Raw genomic sequence first — 17,429 nt, 5'->3', positions numbered from 1 at the left:
TTTTGACACATGAAGTAGAAAACCCCACAAATGCCTCTCGCCCCTCCTCGGTGGTAAACATTACAATAATATCAAATGAAATAGTGATTAACTGGCTGCCTTTTCATGACACTCAAAGTCAGCAGCCAGAGTCCACCACCTTACCTTGTCTAAAGGTTGGAGTGGCCTTGACTGTCTCCTTCCATGCCTTTTGAAGTCTCCTCCTCTCTAGAACAATCCAACTCTATGGTCAAATTCACTCTCATGTTTTCTTTCCCATTACAGCAACAGATATCAATGGTGCCCTTCAGACAGCAATAAACTTACTGGACAAGGATACCACTGCTGAGGTATTGCCAGACAAAAGCATTTCAATGATTATTTTGCTGACAGATGGTCAACCCACTGAAGGTAAATTAGAAACAGCAAAAGAGCAACAGTCTGTTTATTAATTTATATTTTATTAATTTTAATGCATACTTGTCAACAAAGTTCAATTAAACATCATATGTGTGTGTGTGTGTGTATGTATATATATATATATATATATATATATATATATAAATGTCTCTCTTGTCTCTCTCAGAGAGAGAATTTTCCCTCTTTCCTCTACCTTTCCCTATCCCTTCTCTGCACTAACATGCAATTTCAACCCTTCCACAAAAGTTTATCTTGATTCATATCTTTAGATGTGTTTCTTTCAAACTTCTCAAACATTCAGCCAGGATTTATATGCCCATACCCTTGGTAAAGAGATAATCAAATAAGCAGAAGAGCCTGAGTGATACAAAAGGAGGGAGGAGGAAGTTGCTGAAGCTTACCTGGACAGGGCTTGCTTCTTATGCTATATGTTTCCATAACATTTCCTCACGTCTCATAATTATCTTTCAGATGTTGATTTTTAGTCTGCGTCTGTGTTGGAATTGCTTCTTAATGTGTTTTGAACGCTTTTTTAAAAAAATATGTTGTTAAATATGTTTGGTTTAATATATTTTAAAGTCTGTTTTTAAGATGTTTTAGAGGGTTTTAGTGTTTTTGTTTGCCACCCTGGGCTCCTACCAGGAGGAAGGGCAAGATACAAATTTAGCAAATAATAATAATATATGCTGTTTCTTCCTATCCTGGCTGTTACGTCCATTCATTCCTTTCCCTTCCACAATACTTGCCTGTTAGAAATCAGTGCTGTTCTTCTGATACACACCTGTTACTCAACACTTGGCTATTTTACAGAGCAGTCACATTATAGTACCTGTTATATTATTGGGCCCTTATATCAAGTTATCTTGAAGTTCTCACATACTGCTCAGTCTTGTAAAATACTCACAGTAGAACATAGAGCGAACAAAATAAGGAGCATGGGAAAACCTGAGAGTAAGACCCACTGAGATCAGTTTTATGAGTTCAAACCAGTGGTACCTGCAACAAAATTTGCAGTATATCCTCCATCCTAACAGAAGGGCATTATACTTCCCCATTCCCGTTCCGTGCCCGGTACCTGCCGGGCAAAGGGGCGTGTTTGCGGCTGCTGCCGAAGCCAGGCCGCCATCAAGGGTGTGTGCGTGCGCACGTGGCGCGCCAGCGCGCCGTCGTGACGCACAGTAGGAGGCGGGGCAGCTGAAGGCCATTTAAGGCCACTCCACCAGCCTCCCGCCCTCCTTTGAATTTTGGCGGCGGAGGCCTTGTGGCGGCGGCTGCTGCGCGCCGCGGGGAGCCTTCCGGCCGCGGCGGGCCCATTGGTGCGCCGGCCTAGCGGGGGCAGCGGCGGCAGCGGGACGCGAGGGGCCTTCGGGCCGCGGCGAGGCTCGGGAGGCCTTCCGGCCACGGCGAGGCCTTTGATGGGCCGGCCTCGCGGCTGCGACGAGGCACATGGGGACTTCCAGCGGCGGCGAGGCACGGGAGGACTTTCAGCCGCGGTGAGGCCTCTGATGGGCCGGCCTTGCGGCTGCGACGAGACGCGTGAGGACTTTCAGCCGCAGCGGGGCACGGGTGGCCTTCCAGTTACAGTTTCAGTTTCAGTTACCCCTGAGGAAGAATCTTTAATTCAGAACATGTCAGGCCTAAACAAACTGCACTGCTATGGGGGCACCTTTGATGCTCTTCTGCTCTCTCCTGTTTCTTTCCTTCAAACTATCACCTTCTGATTCCATCATTTATCATAGAAATAATGTTTGGGATTAAGGGAAACACAACAACCTACTTCTAGTTAAATAGTACCCTAGACTTTCTATCATAAACCTGGAATATGTGGAGTAAGGGGAGAGACAATGTTTAAAATTTAATTCTATGCTGATAGTAAAAGAGAGATTGGAAAAGCCAAATATGTCTTGCAACCCAGGGCATGTGTGTCTGTGTTTTAAGTATGCAGAGAGAAATGTTTACTTTAGCTGAAGGTGAATTACAGTCAGCATTTTTATGGATTAAATATAATTTGAAAAGAACAGTAGGGGAAAAGGTTATTTTAAGGATTTTCTATTTAAACTAAACAAAATATTTATGCAGGCAGGCTTCTGTGAAGAACATAGAGGCAAGTATTCATGGAGAGCTCCTGTCTGTTTCTCTAAGCATAGTAATGCAGCAGGTAAAGGGATGATGCATAGACGAAGAGCTGTCTCTCTCCTCTTCTATGTATTTAGGTCCAGTTCCACACTTTATGTGGCAATTGACATTGCCGCTTGCTCACTACATGTCTCTCACAATGCTGTAATGGGTGGCAAACCTCCAGTTAGGGCCAGGAGATACTTCTATTGGGGTCCCCTTCCCATTACAGAAAGCAAAATAGGAATAGACTCCTTTTCTTGATACTGAAGTGTATTTTTAGTTTAAACTAAATGTTACTTTTCAGTTACCAATTACCTAGAGAGGTAGTGGGCTATCTGACACTGGGGGCATTCCAGGGGCAGCTGGAGAGGGGATGCTTTTATTAAGGGATGTACTGAGAAGGCCATCCCACTTCCTCACTGTTTTGCAAACCAGGAAAGTTCAGAGAAGGGGTTAGTCAATTAGGGAGAACTTGAGATGAGAGGCCCCCCCCCCCAAAAAAAATTGCCTGCACTCCCACACCCTCCTGCTGCCTGTGGCCACCACTTCTTTTGCAGAATAACCTAGAAAGATGCTCTGTCATAACGTAGCGGCCATTTGGATTGGAGCAATGCAATGTAATTACAAAGAGCAGAGGCTTTTTGATGAGGGTGGGGGGCAGCTGGAGACAGAAAGGAGGCTGCAGGAGCCAGTAGGGACCCCCAGTTAGTGCTGCAACCTCACCTCCAAAACTACTTCAACTCCAAATGCAAAGGGAACTCATCCCCCCTTTTTTCACTGTCAAGCTTCTCCCCCCCCCAAATACGTTCTTCAAAACCCAGGTAAAAATATATGAACCTTTCCATCAGTTAAGTCCCATAAACCTCTGTCCTAAGACCCATTTAATCTGTGGTATTCTGAGTAAACACACATAGGATTCTGCTGTATGTGTCCAATCACATGCACCCTTCCGGGGGAAGAAGTAACGATACACTCGGGGATTTTCTCATAAGTAAGTATGCATAGAATTGGTCCAATTCATATTTCTCTGAGTAAATTATTTAAACATAATGGAATTAATCACGTGCAGGCTGCACATTTGCTTGCATCTTCTCTTTAGCTAGTTTACAAACTGGTCTGTAGATAAGGTGCCCACCTTTTTACAGGCCTCTAGTCCTGTGCTTTTAAGAGTCATTTGATCTGCAGACATTAGAAGATGACATTGCTTAACTCCATGCCATCTAATAACTGCTGAATACGAACCTGCTATTAAAGGCACAACAACAAGCCAGAAGGATATGTGGGGCCAGGGCCCCCCAAAGGAGTGGGAAGCAGCCCCCAGCAGAGGCTGCTTGAGAAAAGTGTCCCTTCCCAGCTACGCTCGAGGGCTATGGACCTTGCTTGCAGACTGCCCAGTTATGGGGAGACTCATTTTATGATGTGGTTTTTCTTTATTATGCGGTTTTCCAGATCCTATGGACGCACTGGTCCAGGGGACAATTGATGAAGACATACAGTTGGGCAGGGTTATTGGCCCCTTCCCATCATCCCCTACCTCTGCTCTCTCAGTGCCCCCCCCGTATAGTGCCCAAAGTGGCAGTGGGCAAAGTCTACCTGATTCACCATCCGTCATACAAGTGGGGTCAGTCAGTGATGGCTTCATACCAGATAGTCTATGCACAGTGCACTACACTTCATTCAATATAGTGCGCACCTGTGGCAGAGATGCCTTATGGGCAAGTGTGGCAGCTAATCTGCCTGCGTTGCCAGCTGTTACACATGGTGGATTTTGAGCTGCTGAGTTTTGCCTTTTAGGTCAACTATGCAGCAGAGCATTACCTATGGGCTGCTGTATTCTTGGATGGAGCACTTCAGCCCCTTCTTGGAAGGGACAGCCAGGAGACGAGAGGCCCCAGAAGCGGTGGGGCACTATTTTCATGATGTCCAGTTCTCGGGTAGGGCAGACTTTGGATGCATGTTAGCGCTTGATGGCACAGTTTATAGCGTAGCTATGAACTGGGGAGTTCTTTTGGCAGCTGGGAAAGTGGAGGATCCTGCCCCAGTGTTCACCTTCCAGGGTATTAAAATTGACTTTTGGACCCAGGGCTGCAGGCTGCCTGGGAAAAGCTTGAATTGTTGCAGATCAAGATCCTGAAGTTTTCAGGGGCTGGGAAAGTGTTTGCTTTCTGCCCTTCAGGTATTGGGGGCCTTCTGCGGTGGGGTTTATAGTGCCATAACAGGGATTTCACAGCCTTACCACAGGTTCAGGGTTTTGGCTGCCTTATGCGCCAACCTGCGGTGTGGCCCCCTCCGTTCCTGCAGTGTGTCAATGGTGTTTCAGTTAGAGGAAGGACCGACTCTGCTAGTCCCATACCGCATACTGGGAGATGGGGGAGGGGAGTCAGAGATGGTCAGGGCAGGAGGGGATTCCTGGGAGTTGGGGGATGGCAGGGGCTATGCAAAGTGTGGCCTATTCCTAGGAATCATGTCCTGGAATTCATCACAGATGGTAGGAGTAAAGCTTGTCTGTCAGTGTGTCGCAAGGTAGGCTTGCAGGGGGCCTTTAGGACCATTCACATGTCTTGGGATATGTCATGTGCTGGCCAGCTGGCCCATGCACACCCCCATACCCCTTATCCTCACCCTCCATGTTCACCTGACCCGCCAGGGATTGTTGATCAGGGAGGTGCCCTGTGACCATCATGCTTCAAAGCTCAGCGGTTACATGTAGCACCCCTCACACTTAATTTTGGAGCCTTCCGGATGGGGGGTGGGGGTGTTTGGGGCCAGGTCAGACTTCCCTTCGAGCCATCCTGGGGTCCAAGGTTTGTTTCCAGGCAGACCAGGGGTACAAGAGTCATTCCACATTATTTTACCCTCCCCTGGTCTGGACACTTCCCCATGACGGCGACATAGTGTTTTTGGCCGGAAGCTATAGGCCTGGTTGCCTGATATTCAGGGGGAGGGATCTTCCCTCATAAAGTTTCGGTCTAGTGTCGCGATGCCTGGGAGCGGACCCATGGGGGTTTGAGGGTCATGCCCCTCCGGAATTGGGGTTGCCTACCCGGCAGTGGAATTGCCTACCTGGGACGGTCTATTTGGTTTTTGTATATGCAGGTGCAGGCCGTTAGGAGGTGGAAGTAGGGGGCGCATGGAATACATTCACCCCAGGGGCGAGTCTGAAGGTCTGGGACCCAACTGTTCACGATTGTTTCTGTTTTTGGCAGGTTGCTGGACGGGGATGGAGCAGATGCGCAGTCTACTCTGCAGCCATGGCATGAGCTCATAGGCTGGCCTTGGGGCCGCAAACGCACATTGGTTCACAGCTGGGCCTCTGATGGTGGGCCATGGTTTGGTGACTGGGTCGACAGAGTATGCGCTGGAATGGTCTCCTACCCATGTCGTTCCAGCAGGGTTCAGGGCAGAAGGTTACTGAAGGGCAAGACATGTGAGAACATGCAGTTGAGGCCACAATAGCCTCTGGTCGTCTGCTATGGTCAGACAGGAAGGGCAAGGCCCTCAGTGGCAGGCATGTGAGGACATGCAGCTGAGGCCTTGGTAGCCTCGGGTCGTCTGCTGTGGTCAGACATGGAGGGCAAGGCCCTCAGTGGCAGGCATGTGAGGACATGCAGTTGAGGCCACGGTAGCCTTGGGTCGTCTGCTGTGGTCAGACATGGAGGGCAAGGCCCTCAGTGGCAGGCATGTGAGGACATGCAGTTGAGGCCTCGGTAGCCTTGGGTTGTCTGCTGTGGTCGGACATGGAGGGCAAGGCCCTCAGTGGCAGACATGCTTGGACATGCAGTTCGGGAGGCAACGATGCCATCCTCCTGATGGACCTGCAGAGGGGTCTGCATGAGATTCTTATCGGGTGTGGGGTAAAGGGAGACTAAGCAGAGGCTTGTCCCCCTTTTGTGGCAAAGAAGTGCGGGAAAAGGTTTAAAGGGAAAGGGCAGCTAGGTGACACCTTTAGGCACCTTTGGGGGCGATTGGCGGTCCGGGGGCCTGCAGCTCAGGGCTATACGGCCCGGGGGGCAGAACACGGGCCGCCTTTGGGGCCAACGTGCCTCATCCGCTCGGAGTTTCACGGCTCCGGGGGGCGGTGATGCGGGTTGGACCCCCTACACATCTTCTGGGTGTGGCCTGAGCTGGGGGTCTGGCACAGGGCAGCCCCGGGCTCAGGCAAGGTTTGGTCGCCCTATGGCTGCAAGCAGGCTTTGCCTGGATCATCAGAATGCTCCCGCACTTGATTTCCCCTCTGCAGGTTCATTATTCTAATTGATTCCGTTTAATAAAGTGGCCCATGATTTAACCCAATGAATGGTGTTTGTGTTTTATTTCGGCAATAGGCCGCAATCCCGTTCCGTGCCCAGTACCTGCCGGGCAAAGGGGCGTGTTTGCGGCTGCTGCCGAAGCCAGGCCGCCATCAAGGGTGTGTGCGTGCGCACGTGGCGCGCCAGCGCGCCGTCGTGACGCACAGTAGGAGGCGGGGCAGCTGAAGGCCATTTAAGGCCACTCCACCAGCCTCCCGCCCTCCTTTGAATTTTGGCGGCGCCCGCCCGACCCTCCCTCTACTGCAGTGTGATTCATTTGGTCGCTACGGGGCCGACTAGGAATTTTTGGCCTGCCTGCCTCGCTTTGCTGGCAGGTTTCTTTTGCCTACTCCACACTGTGGTTGGGGGGACGGGTCAAGGGTTAGCACGGGTGCCTTTGGGGTTAATAGGCTGATTGGTGTGTTTTTAGCTTCAATATGTCAACGGTCACTTGTGGCAAAGAAGTGCGGGAAAAGGTTTAAAGGGAAAGGGCAGCTAGGTGACACCTTTAGGCACCTTTGGGGGCGATTGGCGGTCCGGGGGCCTGCAGCTCAGGGCTATACGGCCCGGGGGGCAGAACACGGGCCGCCTTTGGGGCCAACGTGCCTCATCCGCTCGGAGTTTCACGGCTCCGGGGGGCGGTGATGCGGGTTGGACCCCCTACACATCTTCAGGGTGTGGCCTGAGCTGGGGGTCTGGCACAGGGCAGCCCCGGGCTCAGGCAAGGGTTTGGTTGCCCTATGGCTGCAAGCAGGCTTTGCCTGGATCATCAGAATGCTCCTGTACTTGATTTCCCCTCTGCAGGTTCATTATTCTAATTGATTCCGTTTAATAAAGTGGCCCATGATTTAACCCAATGAATGGTGTTTGTGTTTTATTTCGGCAATAGGCCGCAACCCTTAGTTTTCTGTGTTTCTTTTCAACTGATATTCAACATTCATGGGTAATAAGCATGTTCAGTACTCTTTGGCTTGTTTTTGCTCCCTAATCTTTTTTTAAAAAGCTATTTTTTGGTACTGGTTCAACCCTTGACTTCCCACAAGTCTGCTGATATCTCCTTGTTTCTCAGCCACCCAATTTTGGCTCAGTTTCTGTCGGCACTCACCACCTACATTTTTATAAGAGGAGTGCTATGACTTGGTATGGATTCTAAAGGCAACAGCACAAGGAGAATGGAATGATTTTTGATGAACAAGGATAAAGAAGGGACAGTGTTGATACCTGGGAGGTTATAATAATTAGGTTTCAGGTCTCCCTTCCCCCAACATGCACAACCCTCCAGATCTACTTTGTGTGTGGATCTACTTCGGACTTACCAGATTGAGCCAAGTTCTACCCATGAGCTGCCAAATGACAAAACAATATAGCCTAATCTGGCTCCCATCCAGTGTTCCTGTAGTTTCTGTATTAGAAATAGGAAATCCTAAATATCAAACATTTTTCTTGCTAAGGAAGAAATATGTATCATAGTATAACACAAATATCCTATATTCTTTGCTTCTGACATATTTTTTTTAACTTGAAAAGTCAGTGTTTGTAATCTCATTAATATTTTGCATGCTCTCCAAACACTGACTTGTTTCTTTCAAAATGCAGCATGTTTTAATTATTTTATCAGTGGCTGGGGTATGTTTACATATATTTTTCTTAATTTGGCAGGTGTAATAGATATTGCTCAGATTCAAAAAAATATCCAGAGAGATAATAACGGGAAGTATTTCCTCTACTGTCTTGGCTTTGGATTTGATGTCAGCTACACATTTTTGGAGAAGATGGCTCTAGAAAATGGGGGAGTTGCACGGCGTATATACGAGGACTCAGATGCAGCTCTACAGCTCCAGGTAGGGGAAACCAATAATCAAAACATACACAAATATTTTGAATAAATAAATAGTCTCAAAAATACCTCCAGGTATGCCAAAATCTGTCTATGTATTTCCAGATGTTTTTATGGTTACCTCTTTTTGTCTGTTTCATTCAAGGACTTTTATCATGAGGTAGCTACACCCATCCTGAAGGAGATTGAAATGAAGTATCCAGGCAGTGCTGCACTGGAAATCACTCAGAATAATTTCAAGCTGCTCTTTGATGGCTCTGAAATTGTTGTAGCTGGAAAACTTGATAATGAAGTTGAAGTTTTTCCTGTGGAAATTAAGGCTCAAGCAGTAAGTACCATTAAAAAAATTGGCTTCTTTTGTATGAACAACTAAGGCTACAAAGTCATTTCATGTTCCCAACATTTTGTAGTACATGATGCTTTGAAACTGAGAGCTGTGCTTTTCCTTTCAAGATTTTTTAAAAAAATGGAAAGGAAAATGCATCCTATTTATTTATTTAGTTACTGTTAATAAAGTTGTACTGGAGATTTCACTAAACAAACTTTGTTAAACTAATAAACAGTTTCTTCATATATGAGACTATATGCCAAACTCTGAGAAATCCTAAATAATCTGTTAGATTCATTTTCACAGAAATTAAAAGCCTGTAAGGATGTGAGCTCATGGCCTGAAATGATGGGGGAATACTCCCCATCAAAATTAAGAAACAGAAGTTCATCAGGTGCAGCTGTATCAAATGAGTGGGGAAGCTGAACCTGTAAAATTTCTGCCTGGGTGCATTCCCTTCAGCCTATCAAGCTGAAAGATCACCAAAATTCAGGGCAAAATGTGCATATACTTTGTGGGTATAAGTGAACATAATATCTGAGGATGCATAAAGTCTTTACGGTTTGTATGATGCAGACATTAAAGCTTGTTCCTTAATTTGCACTTTCTATTTCTTTTGTAGCATGAGCAAAACTTGTAAATGCCTAATTCCTATCTTAAACTGAAGGTTTTCCTCCATGTAATTTATTTATTTGTTACATTTATCTATCTCCCTCCACCCTGATGATCTCAGGACAGCTCCCTCACAACATACGGCACATGCAATCACTTCAAAACCATGAGTCTCCCCCCCCCAAAAATCCCAATATGCATATGTGTGTACTGCCTTCAAGTCAATCCCGACTTATGGTGACCCTATGAATAGGGTTTTCATGGTAAGCAGTATTCAGAGGTGGTTTACCATTGCCTTCCTCTGAGGCTGAGAGGCAGTGACTGGCCCAGGGTCACCCAGTGAGTTTCATGGCTGTGTGGGGATTCGAACCAAGTTAGGCCTCCAACAGAGTATTGTAGTGTATCCCCAGCATCTAATCTAGTCTGCCAATTCTTTTACCATTCCACAAACACACACGCACACACACCCCTACCCGACAGGACAGGAAGTAATAGAAGTGAGAGCTACTTATAGAAAACAACCAGGGGTGTAGTCATCCAGGGTCTCAGGGGGTCTTCAACCCTTTACTTTTTTGGGGAGCAGGGTCCCAGCAGGTCCTAATGTCTCCAGCATCCTGTAAGCCTATCAACATGAAAGGGGAATGTGTTAGCCCCTGAGAAGAGTTTTCTAACATGTTTTCTTGACCTTTCCTGCTGATTGGAGCCAATCAGAGTGAAAGAAGGCGAGTGAGCCACTGAGAAGACTCTTTTCAGACTCTCCCCTTTCATGCTTATTGGCACCTAGGGATGTTTGTTATGGGAGAAGGCATTAACAAGTATCTCATTCCCAACTCAGCAACAAAATGGGGGAGGGGCTGTGACTAACACGAAGGGATCTTGCACTTCCGAATTTGCCACTACTTTATTGCAATAAATCTAGAACTTTAGCATACCTGTGACTTGGCAGCAGCATGTTACCTAGGATTACTAGACCTCTGTTTTTCAACCAGAGACTCTGGTTTTTGGGGGTCCCCTCTGCGTCTCCAGGTGACTCACCTTAATCTCCGGACTTTCAGCTTTCATTTAAAAAAAAAAGTTTCTAGGTGGTCTGGTTCTAGAGATATACACCAAAACGTCAGCCACCTTCCCCACAACTTCTTAGTTGCTCTAAGTTCTGCTCTAATCCCTGCTGTTTCAGGTTTTTAGCCAATAAGAAATCAGGGTTGTGATTGACAAGGAATTATAGAGCCAAAAATTAGAGTCAAATTGAATTGTCTCTGCCTTCAAGTCGATTCCAATTTATGGCGACTCTATGAACAGCGTTTTCATGGTAAGTGGTATTCAGAGGGGGTTTACCATTGCCTCCCTCTGAGGCTGAGAGGCAGTGACTGGCCCAAGGCTCAGAAACGTGCTTTTTCCTGCTTTTCTGAACATCTCACAGATTGAATATGTACGCTTTCAGTCTTTTTCTCTCTTGTGTGTAGGAGTCAGACAGATTTAAATTTTGAAGAGGGCAGTGTTTTGCAAACTTCCAGACTGAATCTTTAATCCAGTACTTGCTATCCAGAGTAAACACACCCAGAGTAAACCCCATTGAATGCAATAGGACTTCCTTTTGAGTAGACTTGGTTAGGATTGTGCTGTAAATTGATGGGACTTTTGAGTGAACATAGGAAAGAACTGTGTTTGTGTTGTATATCTTTCTCTCCCACTCCAATCCTATTTTTAAAGCAATTAGGCAGGGCTTACTTAGGTATCACAGTTTTTATTATATAGGAAACTAATACTGATTTTAATTTTTTTAATGTTCTGCAATGATCAACTGGGTTTGACAATAAACTATTATATGGGGTGTATGCATTTTTACATCTCCAGTGTGTGTGTATATATGGGAATCGTTCCAACAACCCTGTGAGGTAGGGTTGCAGTCTGGAAACCAATGCAGCTCACAATAAGAAATAAATCCCTTTAAAATGCAATAGCCATAAAAACAAGTATAAACAGTTGCAAAACAGCTTAAAGTGGCATGATTCTGAATTTTGGGTTGCGTGAATGAAGTTGCTTATCACTTTCGGTTGTAGTTCTGTCCCTGTTTGAGTAAGCCCCATTGAATATATTGGGACTTGCTTCTGAATAAATAAATGTAGGATTGCACTATAAATATGTTTACAGGTTGTGTAAATAATAAATTTGATAGTTGTGCTTATACAAATATTTCTTCATTTTTCATATTTTTGGGTTTTGGTTAGGAATCCTGACTGGTTGTGAGATGCTTAGTTTTCTGCCTTACTCGTAGGAATGTTGTTGTGGTTGGTATGGTATTGCAGTTAAGAAATTATCATTGTCTTTTATTTTTATTTTTCTATTTGCATTTCATTTATCTTTATCCTCACTCCCTTTCATCCATAGAAGCAACAACAGTGGTTCCATGCGCTCCACTCAACCTTCTTAAACCCACTGATGATGCACCTTGTTGTTTGTTTCTTGTCCAATAGTAGTAAAAGAGAATTCACATACTGGGCAGCGTGGTTGCAACTGTTGTTCCCAAGCTGCTGCCTATGAAGGTAGACCAAATCAAGTGTGCTTTCTCTCTGTCAATTATATTTACTTGAATTGGGTTGGTTGATGAAGTGAGTTTATAGCAGCCCACAGGCAAGACGAAAGGGAAGAGAATCTTCTTACTCATTACTCAGACCTCTTTCTGAAGTGAAGGGTCAAATCCGTAAAGAAATTTGGATGTTAAAAGGTAGGGGCAGTGCATTCCAGGCGGGGGTTGCCAACCCTACTTGGCTATGGATATCTTTGCAAGGATCCCCAGTCAAGCTTTATCAACAACACAATCCAAACCATATCTACTGAGAAGTAAGTCCTATTGAGTTCTATGGGATTTAGTCCCTTAGTAAGTGTGTTTAGAATTGCAGCCTTCAGGGGCATCCATCTCTACTCCTGAGTGCTCCCATCTAACAGCTCCACAACACTCGGCTCCTTTCTTCCTACAGTGGCCTTCTGGTGACTGGCCTGGCCTGGCCTGAGGGCACTTGAACCCTTTTTGCCAGAAGCGAAATGGCTAGATTAAATGTTCCCTACCCAGGCTCCATCTTTTAGCTAAGATTTCTATTTTAATTTCCAATCAGATAAATGTTTTTGCATGAATTGTATGTGCCAAGCAACTGTGGTTGATGCTTAATGTATCATGCTTAATGACATCAGTTGGACCCGCCCCATGATGTCACTTGGACTCGCCCTGTGACATCACTTGGACCTGCCCCATGATGTCACTTGGACCCACCCCATGACATCACTCAGGCCCACCCCCAAAATGTCAGGGTTTGGGATGCTTCAGACCTGGCAACCCTAATGTTACCCCCTGCCAAAAGAGCAATGAAGGAGCAAAAAGACAGGAGTGTGTACACAGCCTAGGCCTTAGAATCTGAAAGGGCCATGGGAGTATGTTAACATTTTATTTTAATTTACAAATGCCTATGCTTCTGTTTACTTAGAGAGTTCCCCAAATGTGTAGAAACTTCATTGTAATTTAGATGGGCTCACTTTGTTTCCAAACTGATATACACTTGAGTACCCAAGTTTCCTATGAGAAGGAATGGTGATATAAGGACAAAAAATATACTCCAGCAAGGAAGTAAATTTATTCGTGTAAAATGCCATTTGACGAATTTACAGGAGTTAGCCTGATGGCTTAATGTTATTATTTTTATCATTATTTTACTCATTTTTTTAATGTACCAAGCAAACAGATCCCAACTCTGCTCTCACATCAAGTTTTTTATAGTTTGTTTAAACAGGTTTTTCCTTTAGCAATAGCCTTTGTAGAAAACTATTTATTTATTTATTTATTTATTTATTTATTTATATCCCGCCCTTCCTCCCAGGAGGAGCTCAGGTGTGTTACTCATATTCAGATTGGCTATTACTATTGAATAACTCCCATTCCAACCTCCCTTTTCAGCGTGCCAGTGAACTTACTCTTAAGGAAGATGCAAATGTAAGCGAAAAGGAGCAAGTATTTCAGCATCAGAAATACATCTTTGGAAATTTCATTGAGAGACTATGGGCCTACTTGACAATTCAACAACTACTAGAAAAATCGTAAGCTAATAATATGGTTTAAGAGACTATTATTTGCTCAGTGACTTAAGAAGCACTTATCTTCTGCAATATCTTGGTTCATGCTGATGATTCCTTGGCTTTTGTTATTTCACAGTCTGTTTCACTGAAAGCAAGTAAATCATAATGGGTTGTATTGAGCTAAATTGCTGTGAGCAGGGACTAACTTCCGCAAGACAACAGAACGTCTTCAACCTCTCCTCCCACTGCACGTATCTCAAATCTGTTCTGAAGTTTTCCCCAATCCTCAGGAGCAGATGGGAGGGTGATGCAGGGAGCACACAGAGAAAGGAAAGGAAGGGGAAGTTCTGTTGCACTTGTGAACGTTGTTCCATATGTGCAATGATTTAGTTGGATACATACCAATATTCCTAACACAAAACCTGAAGCACATTGTTCCTTGTATTTATGTTTCTCTGGATTACATGTAGAACACAAACAATGCAGGTTTTGTCTCTGCATTCTAGTGCATTAGCTGAAGGAGAACAGCGGGGAGAACTGGAAGCTCTAGCTTTGAACCTCTCCTTGAAGTTCAGTTTTGTTACACCCCTCACTTCCATGGTGGTCACCAAACCTGATGCTCAAGATGTGGCAAACAAACCTACAGAGGCAGGTAAACCAGAACAAAATGTTCCAATGTCAAACAGAAACAATACAATAATTTGTACATCCCTTTATCTTTTGAGTCTCATTCAAGTTCAGTGCTAGAAGAGTTGAAAGCTCTGACTATGCATGTATGCTGGGAACAGTGGTAAAAGAGTCAGAAACAAAAATAATTATTAAATGTAACATAACTGGGAGAAGAAAATGATGTCGCTGATATTAAATATATCTTTCAATTGGCAATAGTCTGAAATGCTTAGAATAATATAATAGGCAGGCTCTTTGGCATTATCCCTGATTTTGTTTGAGCATTTCTGCAATATAACTTGGTTAAGTACAGTGATTGATATGCTTAGAATGTTGTTGTTGTTGTTATGTGCCTTCAAGTCGATTAGGACTTATGGAGACCCTATGAATCAGTGACCTCCAAGGGCATCTCTCATGAACCATCCTGTTCAGATCTTGTAAATTCAGGTCTGTGGCTTCCTTGATGGAATCAATCCACCTATTGCTTGGCATTCCTCTTTTTTTACTCTCTCCTGTTCTCCCCAGCATTATTGTCTTTTCTCGTGAATCATGTCTTCTCGTCATGTGTCCAAAGTATGATAACCTCAGTTTCACTATTTTTGCTTCTAGTGACAGTTCTGGTTTAATTTATTCTAACACCCAATTATTTGTCTTTTTTGCAGTCCATGGTATGTGCAAAGCTCTCCTCCAACACCACATTTCAAATGAGTTCATTTTTCTCTTACCCACTTTTTTCACTGTCTAACTTTCACATCCATACATAGAGATTGGGAATACCATGGTCTGAATGATCCTGACTTTAGTGTTCAGTGATGCAGCTTTGCATTTGAGGACGTTTTCTAGTTGTCTCACAGCTGTTCTCCCCAGTCCTAGCCTTCTTCTAATTTCTTGACTATGGTCTAGATTTTGGTTAATGACTGTGCCAAGGTATTGATAATCCTTGACAAGTTCAATGTCCTTATTGTCAACTTTAAAGTTACATAAATCTTCTGTTGTCATTACTTTAGTCTTTTTGATGTTCAGCTGTAGTCCTGCTTTAACTTTCATCAGCATGCATTTCAAATTGTTACTGGTTTCTGCTACTAGTATGGTATCTTCTGCATATCTTAAATTATTGATATTTCTCCCTCCAATTTTCATACATCCTTCATCTTGGTCCAATCCCGCTTTCCGTATGATATGTTCTGCATATAGATTAAACAAATAGGGTGATAAAATGCACCCCTGTCTCATACCCTTTTGCGATGGGGAATCAATTGGTTTCTCCATATTCTGTCCTTATTGTAGCCTCTTGTCCACAGTATAGGTTGTGCATCAAGACAATCAGACGCTGTGGCACTCCCATTTCTTTTAAAGCATTCCATATTTTTTCATGATCTACACAGTCAAAGGCTTTGCTGTAATCTATAAAGCACAGGGTCATTTTCTTCTGAAATTCCTTGGTCCGCTCCGTTATTCAACGTATGTTTGTGATATGATCTCTGGTGCCTTTCTCTTCCCTTTCTAAATCTAGCTTGGACATCTGGCATTTCTCGCTCCATATATGGTAAGAGCCTTTGTTGTAGAATCTTGAGCATTACTTTACTTGCATGGGATATTAAGGAAATAGTTCGATAATTACTGCATTCCCTGGGATCCCCTTTCTTTGGAATTGGGATGTGTATGGAATGCTTCCAGTCTGTGGGCCATTGTTTAGTTTTCCATATTTCTTGACAACTTTTTGTCAAAATTTGGATAGATTCAGTCTCAGTAGCTTGTAGCAACTCTATTGGTATGCCATCTGTTCCTGGTGATTTGTTTCTTTCAAGTATTTTAAGAGCAGATTTCACCTCACATTCTAAAATTTCTGGTTCTTCATCATATGGTTCCTCCATGAATGAATCTGTAGTCCTGGCATCTCTTTTATAGAGTTCTTCACTGTATTGCTTCCATCTTCCTTTTATTTCATCTTGGTCAGTCAGTGTGTTCCCCTGTTGTTTATTCAACATCCCTACTCTTGGTATAAATTTCCCTTTCCTTTCTCTAAGATTTTGGAATAGGGTTCTTGTTCTACCCTTTTTGTTGTCCTCTTCTATTTCTATACAATAACTATTGTAATAGTTCTCTTTGTCCCTACTTACTAGTTGCTGTATTTTTGCATTTAGGGTTCTGACCGTGTTTCTATCTCATGTTGTCTTTGCTTTCCTTCTCTCTTTAACCATTTTAAGAGTTTCTTCAGTCATCCATTGAGGTCTTTCTTTTTTTATTACCTTATTTCCACAGGGTTTTACTTATGGCTAAAAAATGTAAATGTACTGCCTTCAAGTTGATTCCAACTTATGGCGACCCTATGAATAGGGTTTTCATGAGGCCGAGAGGCAGTGACTGGCCCAAGGTCACCCAGTGAGTTTCATGGCTGTGTGGGAATTCGAACTGTGGTCTCCCAGGTCGTAGGCCAACACCTTAACCACTATGACACACTGGCTGTGGTTTTATGTTGTGGTTTAAGGCTGCTATATTGGCTTTGAGGGTTTTATGGGTTTTAATGGTTCTGTAAATCACTATGTGCTAAGAAAAGGCTCTAGTAATACATGTCATAGGGATGTCACTAGTTATTGATATGTTATCAGTCGATAACGAGTGACCTGCCTATGGCATCACAATCCCAAGGGTCATCCACTATTTGAAAAGCAAGGCTCATGCACTATTTTAAGGCTGACATAGTCTGAGTTCAGTCCAGAATCCTGTACAGCAGGGTTGAGGATCCCTGCACCTGGACCTCAGGTGTGTCCAGGGACTCTTCACCTACTCAATTAGTGAATGTTTGGAAACTTTTAATTAAAAATAATAATGTTCCTAAATAGAAGGAGCAGGTGCACATGTCTTCACCTCCCTCTCCAGGCATAGAGTAGTATTCTTGTTAGTCAGTAGACCTCAACCTGAGTAGCCAGAGCTTCAGGAGAAAGCAAAACGCTACTACTTGTCTTCCTAGACATTTCAATATTTAAATTTATGTATGGTATTTATAATACAGTTTAAGAATCTATAATATGGTTAATTAATTCATGCTAGTGTGGGACACTCCATTTATTTTTATGTGAGTAAATTCGTAGTCAAAAGGATTCCCCTCCCG

General features: G+C 44.1%; 1 protein-coding gene across 9 annotated transcripts in view; it reads left to right on the top strand.

Moving 5' to 3' along the window:
- Window positions 1–17,429, top strand: part of ITIH4 (inter-alpha-trypsin inhibitor heavy chain 4) — a 78,403-nt gene that overhangs the window by 10,055 nt on the left and 50,919 nt on the right. For all 9 annotated transcript variants that reach the window (XM_061618008.1, XM_061618007.1, XM_061618006.1 and 6 more), the window contains exons 9-13: window positions 265–390; window positions 8,466–8,647; window positions 8,789–8,971; window positions 13,530–13,669; window positions 14,155–14,300. In XM_061618008.1, the coding sequence (XP_061473992.1) occupies window positions 265–390; window positions 8,466–8,647; window positions 8,789–8,971; window positions 13,530–13,669; window positions 14,155–14,300 (777 nt within the window). The remainder of the gene's footprint in view (window positions 1–264; window positions 391–8,465; window positions 8,648–8,788; window positions 8,972–13,529; window positions 13,670–14,154; window positions 14,301–17,429) is intronic.

The sequence above is a fragment of the Rhineura floridana genome, chromosome 3, assembly GCF_030035675.1.
Source record: "Rhineura floridana isolate rRhiFlo1 chromosome 3, rRhiFlo1.hap2, whole genome shotgun sequence".
Taxonomy (NCBI): Eukaryota; Metazoa; Chordata; class Lepidosauria; order Squamata; family Rhineuridae; genus Rhineura; species Rhineura floridana.
Note: the sequence above shows the minus strand (reverse complement) of the source record. Positions and strands in the feature narration are given on the sequence as shown.